The sequence below is a fragment of the Ostrea edulis genome, chromosome 5 (assembly GCF_947568905.1).
Source record: "Ostrea edulis chromosome 5, xbOstEdul1.1, whole genome shotgun sequence".
NCBI classification, from domain to species: Eukaryota; Metazoa; Mollusca; class Bivalvia; order Ostreida; family Ostreidae; genus Ostrea; species Ostrea edulis.
The window spans coordinates 72188320-72201603 of NC_079168.1; the positions used below are offsets into that span (position 1 = coordinate 72188320).

At 36.3% G+C, this 13284-nt stretch overlaps 1 protein-coding gene across 1 annotated transcript in view; it reads left to right on the forward strand.

Annotated features, from left to right (window-relative positions):
- Nucleotides 1–5562, forward strand: part of LOC125650854 (homeobox protein otx5-B-like) — an 8828-nt gene extending 3266 nt beyond the window's left edge. Inside the window, exons 2-4 of the mRNA XM_048879407.2 lie at nucleotides 1011–1262; nucleotides 2841–3013; nucleotides 4292–5562. Coding sequence (XP_048735364.1) covers nucleotides 1127–1262; nucleotides 2841–3013; nucleotides 4292–4789 — 807 coding nt within the window. The 5' untranslated portion in view covers nucleotides 1011–1126 and the 3' untranslated portion in view covers nucleotides 4790–5562. The remainder of the gene's footprint in view (nucleotides 1–1010; nucleotides 1263–2840; nucleotides 3014–4291) is intronic.
- The last annotated feature ends 7722 nt before the right edge of the window (nucleotides 5563–13284 follow it).

The window sequence follows — 13284 nt, forward strand, 5'->3', positions numbered from 1 at the left end:
TTTCAATTTATTTCATTTTCATTCCAAAACTGCCAAGTTTAACGAGCAGCAAAATATATAATATTGCAGTTTCTTTAAAAAAAAAAAAAGAATTTTGTGAAATATTTAGAATGAATCATTAAATCTATGGATTTTTGTTGTTTTAATTTTACTTGATTTTAAATACATGTAAGAAAAATTTCACGTTTCCAGTCTGTTAAAACTTTATTACAAGAAAAATGACAATTTTCCCAGGAGACAAATTTTCTAATATACCTAAACAGCGAAAATGAATTTTTCAAAGGGTTCAGGATTCAGCAGTAGAACTCTTCTTATTTGCCGTGAATGCGGAAGACCGATATTTAATGAATAATTAAATGAAACATCGCTTTTTAATGAAGAACCCAGCGAATTGCTAATTATACTGAATGAAGATTTTCTTTGATAACTTGCTTTTTGCTTACATCCAATTTTATGCCACGAAAAGTAATTTAACAATATTAACCAAAATGTTAATACTATAGGACACACACACACACAAAAAACAAAACAACAACAAAAAAACCAACCCAACGTTCATCCCAAAACTGAAAAAGTACTGAAAAAATCCAGTTGTACCATTTAATAGTTTCATTTGTACAGTTGCGGGGAAATATATGACGGCGAATAGTCCGTGAAAGTAAAACTATAAACTTCACTTTTTCCATACTATGAATAATAGCAGTTTCATGCTTTTTATGATTATCATCAGAAGGAAAAATATTAAACCCGCATCTGATGTTGATTAACCCGATTGGTCGTCTTTGACAGTTAGTAGCCAATCCCTATTAAAGACAGATAATACATATGGAGAAAGGGGTGGGATTAAAAACAGACTACAGAAAGGACAAATGGACATATCCGTGGTGTCTGTGTGTACACGTCTTTACTCATTGGGACATAATGGTGTAGTGGATACACACTGAACAATCGCAGTACACATGTAAACCAATATGGTGATAACTCTGAAATATTCGTGAATTATTCTTCAGTTCAAACCGGTGCTTTGTCAGAATCGGAAGGACAACAACCTGGCCAGACTGCCGCTCCCCCTACAGAAGTGTACCTAGAAGCCTCTCCCGACCCCCACATCCAGACCCAGCCAGCGATGTCTATTGCCAGCATGGCTTATAACCAATCCCCTGTTCTCCCTCCAAACAGCAAGGTGCCCCCTTACTCTGTCAATGGCATTAGTTTGTCCTCTCCAAACGTTGAAATGATGCACCCAGCCATGGGATATCCCGGTAAGTACTCTATTCACTGAAATAGAGCTCGTTTTCGCAGATTATTGTAGAAATGTTACAGAGGATAATAACAAGATACTGTGTTGTTTATTCATAGAAACTATTGCTCGCAGTATGATGTTATTTCAATGCACTGTTTTTTAGTTTCCATATGATTTACTTTAAATATCAAATTGATTTACTGCATTCTTTCATTATATTCGTGAAAGTATATTTGAAATTAGTACATGATATTATGTATATGGGCGCTTCAGAAGATCATAGTTATTAACGATACCATAGCATTAAAAATGTTCGGAGAAATCCGCAATAGCCAGGTTTAGAAGATCGCTCTTATTTGGAAGTAGGTTTGCCAGACTGACGTAACAGGACAGCGATCTCTTTTTAACGTGAGGTCATTAGAATTTAGTAATTAGGTTTACTTTCGGGAGAAATATACAAATAATGAGATGGACAGGAAACGGGTCCTTACCAGCTTCAACAATTACAATGACCAAACGAAAAAGAGGGAGCACTCCCGTTCACGCTCCGGAAGTTAACAATAATGGCGGATCTCCCCACGGGGCCCGTTCTTGGTCTCTTTGATATCCATCCTTTAACAGTTGAGTATTGTCCGGGAGTGGGGAAGCTACCCGGGATACTTTTGTGTTTTATTTCGGCTCTGTCATGTGGTAAACAGATACCTCTCCTACTTCAGATCAAGACTGGTGTTTGGGATACACGTAGAAATGTCAATTTAAATTTCGGAACTTGGAAGTTATTAAAATAACGTATGGTTCTATACCTGATCTATCAAACTCACTATCACTGCAAATTTAAGTTTATAACAATTCACTGTGTCCCCAATAGAAATATCGGACTTTATTCAATTACTTTGAAGCTACTCTTTAATTTAATGTACACTTCAAAATGCAGCATCTGCGAGAAAAGGATAAAAAGAAAAAATTTATATTCAAAAATCTGCGTCAACCGACCGGATTTCTCATTCACACGGTCACGTTTTTTCCATGTCTTGGCGAAAGAAATTCAATAAAATGTACTCTCAAAGAAAATGTTCATTTTAATTCACAACCAGGAAAATTTTTCAGTGTTTACAATAGAGTGCGACATGTTTGTCCCATGTGCCACATCTAAACCTGAAAATTTTAAACCGTATTGTTTATCTTATTAAAAAATACCTTTAACTGTTTTATAACAAAGTATACCTGGACCAAAATTGGAATTCACATGCTGGAAGATACTCTGTGTTTGAACACTTGAAAAGTATATGAAATATCTGGCAAAATTTGTGTGGGAGAGATCAATTTGATTTCCTATGGACAATTATCACATACTTCTTCAACCTTTCGTTTTGTTAAACAAATTAGCAACTGTGAAACAGAATCGTTTTATGACAAACTGAAAGCCCTGAATCGAGTACAGAACTAGTATTTAAACACCCACTTAGCTTGTATATTCAAACTGGTTTTAAAGTAAAATTTCCTCATAATATTTAATATTTGATAAGTGTTGTATATGTGTTTAGTATGTGACTTATCTATATGCAGGCAGATTAACATCTGCATTTAATTATCATAGACATGTATATGTCTTCAGCGTCCAACCCCCGAAAACAACGGAGAGAGAGGACCACCTTCACGCGAGCCCAACTGGACATCCTGGAATCACTGTTTCAGAAGACAAGGTACCCGGACATCTTCATGAGAGAGGAAGTGGCCCTTAAAATCAACTTACCGGAGTCCCGAGTCCAGGTAACTTAATTCCGGATTCTGTTTATACAATGTATATGTAACAATGACACCGTCCTGTTTGGACAATATACAAGCAGGTGTCACAATCGTTTGGTGTTAATTACCAGATTGTTTCGGTGTTCCTATTCGCTTGGTCGTTTGATGAGGAGATGCTTTCTATGGCCTGAGAAAGTTGTACTCGCTCTTATGAAGCCGGACACAATAATGGGTAGAATAAACAAAGGCCCATGGAATGTAGAAAGATAAATAGCTTACGGATGTTTGCATTTTCCCATTTCGTCTGTTTTTTTATTTAATTCTTTAACTAAACAAGCAAGTAGTAAGACACCGCTCCGTAGTAGACAATACCGAGCCCGGGCGTTCAAGCATGACGGGTTCATCATCACGATCCCGATGTCCGTGTAATTATCCGATTATTTCTCTCTATTAAACAAATTAATAGTAATTTACATGACTTCGAAAAAGCCTCTTGTATATACATCTCACCTTTCAATTTAGACAATAAATACATGCCAACGACATGTTTTTGGTATCGAGCGAAGAAATTCATTGTTGCCTTTTTTATGAAATATTTGACAGTTCGCGGAATTTTAGATTCACGACCTATCGGCGAAGTAACGGGAATAAGACCCCCTGAAATTGAGTGTGACAATATTGAGTAACACAATATTATGTGACAGTCATGGACAGACCTAATTAACAAAACAGATATGAATTCTCTGGAGAGAATTGATGAAATGAATAGATTCACTCACTACATTTTTTAAATAAGTAATATGGATATTTTTTTATATTAGCTTTGACAAGTTTTGATTCATAAATCGCCGTGACACTACAGAAATTTACAATCCTTTAACGCACGACAATCTGATGCTGATATTACCAGCAAACGTTTAAATAAGATTTTCGGTTAGAGTGTTTGTAATTCTGATGCAAGAGACTAATCATGTAATATCTTAAAGCAAGTCAACAATTCACCATAAATGCTCTTAAGCTGTGAATTATATATACATTTGAGCTTTAAAGGAGACCATTTTAACCTTTTTGAGAGCAGTTCGGTGCTGGTAATCTCTTAAATCTGAAATGCACACAAATTGTTGCCGATATTGTCATAGAACGCATCTAGCATAATAACAATAATTATTGAAAATCTGTCTAATGCATACATAGCCTTTCGACTTGAACTTTTGTATTTGCAAATCGTCTTAATTTTATATCTTAAGTAATCGTGAAACTATAACTTGCTTCCTAGTAGTCTTGTCATGTCTTGTTTTGTAGGTTTGGTTTAAAAACAGACGCGCCAAATGCAGACAACAACAGAAAGCACAAGAGGGGAAATCCAAACCCCCTACCCCAAAGAAGACCAAGTCCCCACCCCCAGCCTCTACCTCCCCAGTATACTGTAAACCTCCCGTGGTCAGTACCCCACCCACAAATGTGATGACCAGTCAGTCGTCCATCTGGAGTCCAGCTGCCATCCCTCCCGTAAACGACATCCTGAACTCTAACAGTTGCATGCAGCGTGGCGGATACCCAATGTCTAACACTCAAACCGCCTCCTATCCCCATCAAAACTATGGACACTCTAGTTACTATAGTGATATGGGCTACCTCAATCACATGCAACTTCCGGTGATGTCAAATCAAATGAACCAAATGAATGCGAATCAGGTATCTTACGGGTCTATGCCAGCCCCTCAGATCCCTAGATCTAATCACACAGACTGTTTGGAGTACAAGGATACGTCATCATGGCCTAAATTCCAAGTTCTGTGATTCAAAGCTATTTATGTTGATTGGACCAAATATTCTATATGTATGACGATCACATTCTGACTGACTGAGTCAACGATGTGTGCTGACTGTCTGAGGCGTGACCAGTGGGAACCCGCGTCGATGGTTGTCATGGAGACACAGAGCCAACGAGCCCGAGGAGCCAGTGGTCGTCTACGTACAAAAAAATACCGCGCTTCGCGAAGTGGATTCTCGAGAAACGTGTTTACAAGTTGTCTCAAAAACACTCATCTATGATATTTAAATGTTGAAGTGTAAACATTACACATTTCATTAATATATGAACTAACCTCCACAAGTCGATGACATGACGAACATTTGCATTCTCCGTACGTCTGTGTTTGTGTGTGTGTATGCCTATGTCTCCACTACATATCACTTTAATCATGTCCCATTCGACACCTCTGAAAACGTGAATGGTGCAATGAAATACATCTGGACAGAGCAGTACAAAGCATAATATTTTTTTCTCTGTTCATGTTCACAGATGCAATAGTATTACACTGTAATATAGACAGATTTTGTCTCATTGTGACTGAGATTTTACGAGATGAAATACTCTCCACATATTGGTGTACTGCACTAACAACGAATTTTGCTAATATTGAGACCCGACAGGTGCAGACTCCAGTTAAGCATAATTGTAACAGTGTCTCACATTAATATTTTGCACTTGTCTGTATGTTTGTCTGTGAGATTATCCGAGTGATTACGTGTGTTGAAGAAATCATATTAAACGTTGTTTTATGTATGAATCTTTATTTATGAGTTTTGTTTTATTTCGTAACTGATGGATCGAACTTTACTGGCAGCTGGGCCACTTAAAACCGAACCTTTATTTACACACATTCTTTTAATTTTGTATTTCCACTTGATGATATGAATTACGGTATTTGAACACTTACAAAGCGGGGCTCGAAAGTTACCCGGGACATTTAACGAGACACGGTATGATCAATTCTGCTAGACTTCATCAACACTCGTAAGACGACGTGTCACGTGGTTTGTTTGTAATTGATACACATTAATATTTAGATTTGCAGAAGAGAAGTAAGAATGCCGACAATGTAACACTTTTGTTACACGGATGTCCATTTATAAGTTGCTTTGAACATATTTTATTGTATACATGTGTATATGAACACATTAGGACCGGATACAAGTTTCAATAACTTTCCTAACTGTACATACGTGTATAACAACTGCATGCATGACCGCAAACATCATACAAATATATTACTTACTAGAATTAATAAAATCTACCTGATTCATATAAACAAATTTGAATAGCTGAAAGGATGAAATGGTTTGAATACATTTCCTACAGGGAAACGGACGTAAATTCTACTGAACAACGACACACGATTCAGTTTTATTCTAAGTTTCGTCTTTCATTTGTGTTGTTGGAATATTGGACGTTTAAGCCTAGAAAAAATAAAAACAATACGGACGTTTAAAAAGCAATTGCACACATGTATTTAATATGTGATTATTGATTTTCCACCTGCTTCTCGGGAAACGTTGCAGTTGCTTTTTCGAGTAATTTAATTGAGGGTGGAGGAAAAGTATATTTTGAAATTGAAAACTCTCAAATTTACTTTTAATATTTAGTTAAAAATGCAGTTTTAGTATAAAGTAATTTAAAAAAAAAAATCAAAACCCCTGCTAGACTGGAACCTACAATCTACAAATTAACAGTTGACAAAAGCTACCCAGTTACACAATTAGATTTAAAAGGAATACACAAGTATTGATGATAATTTCATTCATGTTTCAAAAGGAAGGCAGCCATTACAACGATGTGTAATTCCTCCTTAATATATATTTATATATAGGTAAAAAATAAAAATGAAACACGAAGACGTTTAGTAAAGCTTTAGCGCTTTCATTTCAAATCTTCAGAAGCTTTACATTTAGTAACATAGCGACGTCTAGATTTGTTTAATTTTAACGTTCCGCTGTTTGTGACGTAACGTCGCTATGTTACTAAATGTAAAGCTTCTGAAGATTTGAAATGAAAGCGCTAAAGCTTTACTAAACGTCTTCGTGTTTCATTTTTATTTTTTACCTATACTTTTACCGATCATTGCGAAAAGTAACTATTATCTATCTCTATATATATATATATATATATATATATATATATATATATATATATAATGATGTGTGTTTCTGCGGACACCAACATCCCCAAATACCTTTTACCTCCAATAATATGAATAAAATAAAAGATTTATTTTTCTAATTTTTCTTTCATTACATTAGTCATATAAATGAATATGTACCCTCATACATGAAACGCATGTATAATGATATACCCTACTCTATGTATACAAGATATGTGTATATATGATATACGCTATCATATCATACATGACATATCATAGTGTCTCTCTATACAGGAAACGTGTACATACGATATACCACATTGTATCTCTATTTAATACATATGATGTATATGAAAGGTGAAGATAACATGATCAATGCCATAACTCCTGTAAGCAATATAAAATAGAGAGTTGGGCAAATACAGACCCCTGGACACACCAGAGGTGGGATCAGGTGCCTAAGAGTACTTATACCCTGTCGACCAGTCACACCCGCCATGAGCCCTATATCTTGATCAGGTAAACGTATAGAAAGGTAAAGGTAGATATAATGTATCCTATACACATATCGATACTCTTTACGGGGTCAGCCAAAAATTCAAGATTTCATTCTTCACCCTAACAAATGTAAGATTTTGATTTGATTTTATATCATTTAACGTCCCTCTCGAGAATATTTCACTCATATGGAGACGTCACCATTGCCGGTGAAAGGCTGCAAAATTTAGGTCTATGCTCGGCGCTTACGGTCTTTGAGTATGGAGGGATCTTTATCGTGCCACACCTGCTGTGACACGGGGCCTCGGTTTTTGCGGTCTCATCCGAAGGACCGCCCCATTTAGTCGCCCCTTACGACAAGCAAGGGGTACTGAGGACCTATTCTAACACAATGTAAGAGGTTACTACTGTGAATTATAGCTAATTATTAAGTTTTCATACAAGTTTATGGGTTACCCCACTCTGGGATATTATTGTAGTATTATAACAAAGCTACAAATCTGTGAATTTTGAAGGCCAACGTAGGGAAACACGATCTTTTACCGCGAGGAGGCGGAAAGGGGCGTAACTCACGCAAGGGTTGATACGTGTATTGTATCTCTATCTGATACGTGTACATGATATATCCCACGGGCGGATCCAGGAATTGCTGTTACGAGGGGCACCACTTTATGAGGCAGTGGGTCCAGGGCGAAGCCCTCGTGGGGGTCCAGGGGACGAAGCCCCCGGAAGCTCCTGGGTTTTACAGATTTTATGGGGCTTGAACTATTTCTCCTATTTAGTCATTTGTACTATTTTATATCATTTCTTAAAGGTGAAATTAATAAAATGACCCAAATTTTAAGGGGTTTTTTGGAAAAAATTAAGTTCTCCCAATAAAGTAATTCAAGAAATCAAAAGATTTTGTAATTTATTTTTCCGGGAGTGGAAGAAATTATTGCTTCTTTTATCGTTTAGTACATTTTCCGAAACAAGATACCGCGATTTACCTTAAATTTGAAAATTTTAGAGGGGGGGGGGGGGGGGGGGCGCCGGCTGCGCCCCCTCTAAATCCGCCACTGTACCCTATTGTATACATGCATGATTTGTATACATGTATATATATGATATTATCATTTAGCTTTGAGGTTTCAAGATTCATTGTGAAGAAAGGCGGAGGAGGGGGGGGGGGGGGTAGAATTAAAAATTCATATCTATAGTCTTGTAAAGCTGATTCCGTGAATCACTTGATAAACCGTATATAGTAGGGTTGTTGACGATTGAGCCATGTTACGAAAGGTCTTACGACTAGGACCAATCTTTCTTAATCGGTAAATTATATTCCATTTGTATGTAAGATCTGTGATAATATGGTTTTTATATGGATATCGTATTTGCCATTACCTTTGCAAAAAGAGCAGCTTTATATAGATTGCAAAGATTATATTTGGTCTTCAGTCGTAATACGTCTGCCCATGTTTCCATGTCGACATGATAAATCTAAATCGCTATTTTGCGCCGATGTGGCTGGATGACGTGTATTATACAACCTATTTTTATGTAGTATTGACCTTAGCGCGGAGTTTTAATTCTTTTAAAATCAAAAAAGTCAATTTCTGTAAACTAATCACCAGTATATTCATTTATAGTAATATTTACACAGTAATATCGGAGTTCGGGGTCAGACATGATGTAATGCTAGTGTTAAATCTGTCAGTTTTTAAATCGAGGTAAGCTACTGACAAACAAGTTGATGGTACAGGGGTTTCAACAGTCTCCATTGAAATCAGCATTTCGCAAATTCTATGGTCGTTATAACGATCTAGTTCGTCAATACAACCTCGCATTGGGTCAAATGCTGTCTGACGTGTTTCATACCGATTGTTAAGCCGTTCTTGGCACACTGATTTTGACTGCGGATAACTCCGTTTACCTGATCAGGATACGGGGCTCACGGCGGGTGTGACCGGTCAACAGGGGATGCTTACTCCTCCTAGGCACCTGATCCCACCTCTGGTGTGTCCAGGGGTCCGTGTTTGCCCAACTATCTATTTTGTATTGCTTGTAGGAGTTATGAGATTGATCACTGTTCGTTATCTTCACCTTGCATACAATAGTATATATCACGTATAGATACAATAGTTTATTATACCTCAGTATGAGAATTCTATGCAACGTGTAATCTGATTGGTCTAGACAGTCACGTGTCAGGGATGATAAAACTTCATATCTCCCTCTCAAACATCATATCTCACTATCATATTTACCCCTTGGGAAGCCTCGTGCATTTCCCGTAAATTTAACGTCAAGGTAGACGAAGTGTATTGTGACGTCACAATAAGACATTATACTTTCATAGTTCGTAAGGCATAAAATATTCGGGTCTCTGATACACAGTTAAATCGCCTGGTTTTGGTTGATACAAAAACAAGCAAGTAAATCAGCATTCAAGGAGAATGGAAATAAAAAAAACTGATTATCATATCACGGTATTTCGTTGTTTGTACCTTCTACCATAATACGTTGACGGCGTGGCCTTACCGTTAGGGCGATCTCAGCTAGGCCTACAAACAATGTATAGATGAGCGGACTCCAATTTCAAATGCACTTTTGTAGTTTTGCTTTGTTTCGGTATAATAAACAATTTATAAACAATTTATTGCATGAATGTTTGGGAGATATGAAGATTTATTCACCCAAGAAAAATCATATTCCCCTCGGGCGTTGCCCTCGGGGAATATGATTTTTCTTGGGTGAATAAATTTTCACATCTCCCTCACTATCATGCAATAAATGTATAACACCCCACAGTCAAAGTTTGAAAATAATAATAATGATAAAAAAAAACCCAACAACAACCAAAGCATCTAGTTCAGATGAACCAGTATATCAAATCCATGATTGTAATTAATGAACCCTGTAGATACTTTGTAACCGCCTTTCATTAATTTACAATTGGAAGTTAAAATATTTTAAAAGACAATGTACATGTAGCTACAACATTGGTACAACTTACTACACCAATACAAGTACTCTGATTGAATCATGGTCATAATTTACAGGATAAGTGTCTGTTTCCAATTTATTCAAAAAGTCTATTTAATTAGTTAGGTAGTCACGTGGTACAGTGACGTCACATGCGCCCTTCTTCGATCAACTGATTGTGAAAGTAGTGTGAAATATTATTAAAAACCCAAGCTTTAAGGGGCCTAATTATTTACCATGGGCAACATTTAAATCGATGTTGACAAATTGTCCGAGTTTTATATGTTTTCGTCACCAGTGCATACATATAACGATGTAAATACCCAAATATAGCGGTCGAAAAGCGAGTATGAAATCGGCAATATTGAGAGTAAATAATGTTTATATGGGTCGCTGTCTACAAACTGTTTGGTAATGTTATTCCTTTATATATCTGTAATTGGCGGTGTTTTTCTAAAATAAACAGTGCAATTATTATTTATTTTTGGATTAGACAAATTATAATACGTTACATTGTTGACAACTAGGCCTTAGGCCAAGCTACTGTACCGGGTGCATTTCGGAAAGAAAGAAAAAGAAACACACACAAATCGATTAAAAATAATCAAATTTAAAGTGGAAATCACATTATTATATTTTGATAAAGCTGCAATCTTATTATCATTTTTGAATTGTGATCTGCACGTCGTTAGGAAATGGGAACACGGCGTTATACTAACGCAATGAAGATGTTACGAGTTCAATGAAGAAATAATTTTATAAATCAATTTTAAGTTAAGAAATACAATAGTTTATTATTTATATAATTAAAAGTTCAATTATTTTGTATCTTTAAAATTTATTTGTAAATCTACCAGTTGGTAGAAACTGGAAGCACAAGTTATATCGGGTATGTTGTTACAAGGTGAAGGTCAGTTGATCCGAGTGTGTATTAAATTTGAAGAACCGAATTATGTAGTCCTTAGCTTCCATATATCCATTTTCTCGCAGTTTATCAGGGTCTCTGTCCAAGCGCTTTTTAAAAAGGTGACTGGGTGTTTCTTAAAGGTAAGGTTCTTGCTCCAACAAAAAATTAAATACGTATGTCTTTTCTCGTACCTTCCTTCGAAAAATTGAAAAATACTCATTCTAAATCCTTTCTACCGACAACTAGTACACCCGAGCACGGCACAAAGCATCTTAATGTAATATTATTGACAAACCGTTAACGTGATAATTGGGTTTTTGTCGATTAAATCTAATCTGTTTATGAAATGGCTAATAGGTGTTTTCAAACCCAAGGGAAAAATCACACGGCCTCTCACCTCTGCTCGGCGCGGGTTCGAATACCGCTCGCGCTGGTAAGTGAGAAAGTTTTCCAGTTTACTTGCGGAAGGTCGGTGGTCTCTTCCCAAGTACATTGTATCTGGGTTCTCTCCTCCACCAATAAAAACAATAAAAAAAATAACTGAAAAATTGTTGAGCGTGGCGGAATCAATCAAACCCGAGGGCGCATATGACGTCACACATAATGGCGCGTAAAATAGCGAAAGTAAATATGCATATCGAAAGATTTGAATTTCATCGCTTTCAAACTCGAAAACTACGCAAAACATTACATTTAAAACACATTTAAAGTAGTTTTAAGCATGAAAAGAGTTAATTTTGCTGAAAAAATGAAAAAGTTTAGAAACATGTGTTGTGTCCTTTAAATAGCCCTACAATGCGTCACAATCGGCTATTAACTATAGACTTTTAAAAACAACCCTATAATACGTCACAATAAGCTATTAACTGTACTCTATGACTGAACTCTATGATTATGGATGTTGCCTACCACAGGCTCTATAAACCAGCACGGACCATGGATGATATTCCTCCAAATGATGCCGCCAGTTCCTTAAGCTCAAATTTACAAACAAAGGAATATATGCCGTCACCATAAGCAACATTCTTCGTCATAAAAGGGTTCAGTCGTGTATTCCAACTTATTTCAAGTTCAAGTCTACCCCCTGTATTTCCTACAGCTATACTTCTACTATTGCATCCAAACTTTTTAATTATAAACAAACTTTGCAGTGCCTAGATATATACCATCTTATACGTAATCCACCAACATGTTCTTGTTCTTCATCTTCTTTCAACTATAGTCTAGCTGGACATGTCATTACTGGTGATGTTGATATAGTTGAAAATGAGGACCTCAAATCACTTATTCTAAAAGGTCCTAAATACAGAGAACCTCGGTCTTTTAATTGGCGACAGAACTTCACTTCTATTACGAATTCTGTCGAAGATTATGCCAGACGATGGTCTAAATATGAAAAAGAACTTGATACATTGTCAGAATGGGTTAAAAGCATAAGAGGGATATTAAAATCCCGCATTAGACATATGAAAACACAAGTACGTACCATCTATCCTTCTGTGTTTAGTAAACCAGAAGTGATAAAAGAATTAAATAGGTTACATGAGGAATAGGTTTAGGTTCCAGCTGACAAAGCTAGTAACAACATTGTCTTTGTTTGTAAGGCTCATTATTACAACTGTATTTCAAACGATCTTGGCATTAATTCCACTTTTGGTAATCATACTTATACTCCAACTGCCCTTTCAAAAGACGAAATTCTTAAAAACCATGCTTCAGTTTTAGACACATTTAATATCCCAGTCAATGGGGCGAATGAATATGAGTTACCGTACCTATACTGGATTCCTAAACTACATAAAAACCCTTACAAACAAAGATACATTGCTGGATCCAGTAAGTGCTCTACCAAGCCCCTATCTTTGCTCCTCACGAAAATATTAACAGCTGTGAAGGAGAAACTTCAAACTTACTGTGCGACTACATATGCCAGAAGTGGTGTTAATCAAATGTGGATTCTAAAAAATTCTAAAGAACTTTTAGTAAACTTGAAATCGCAG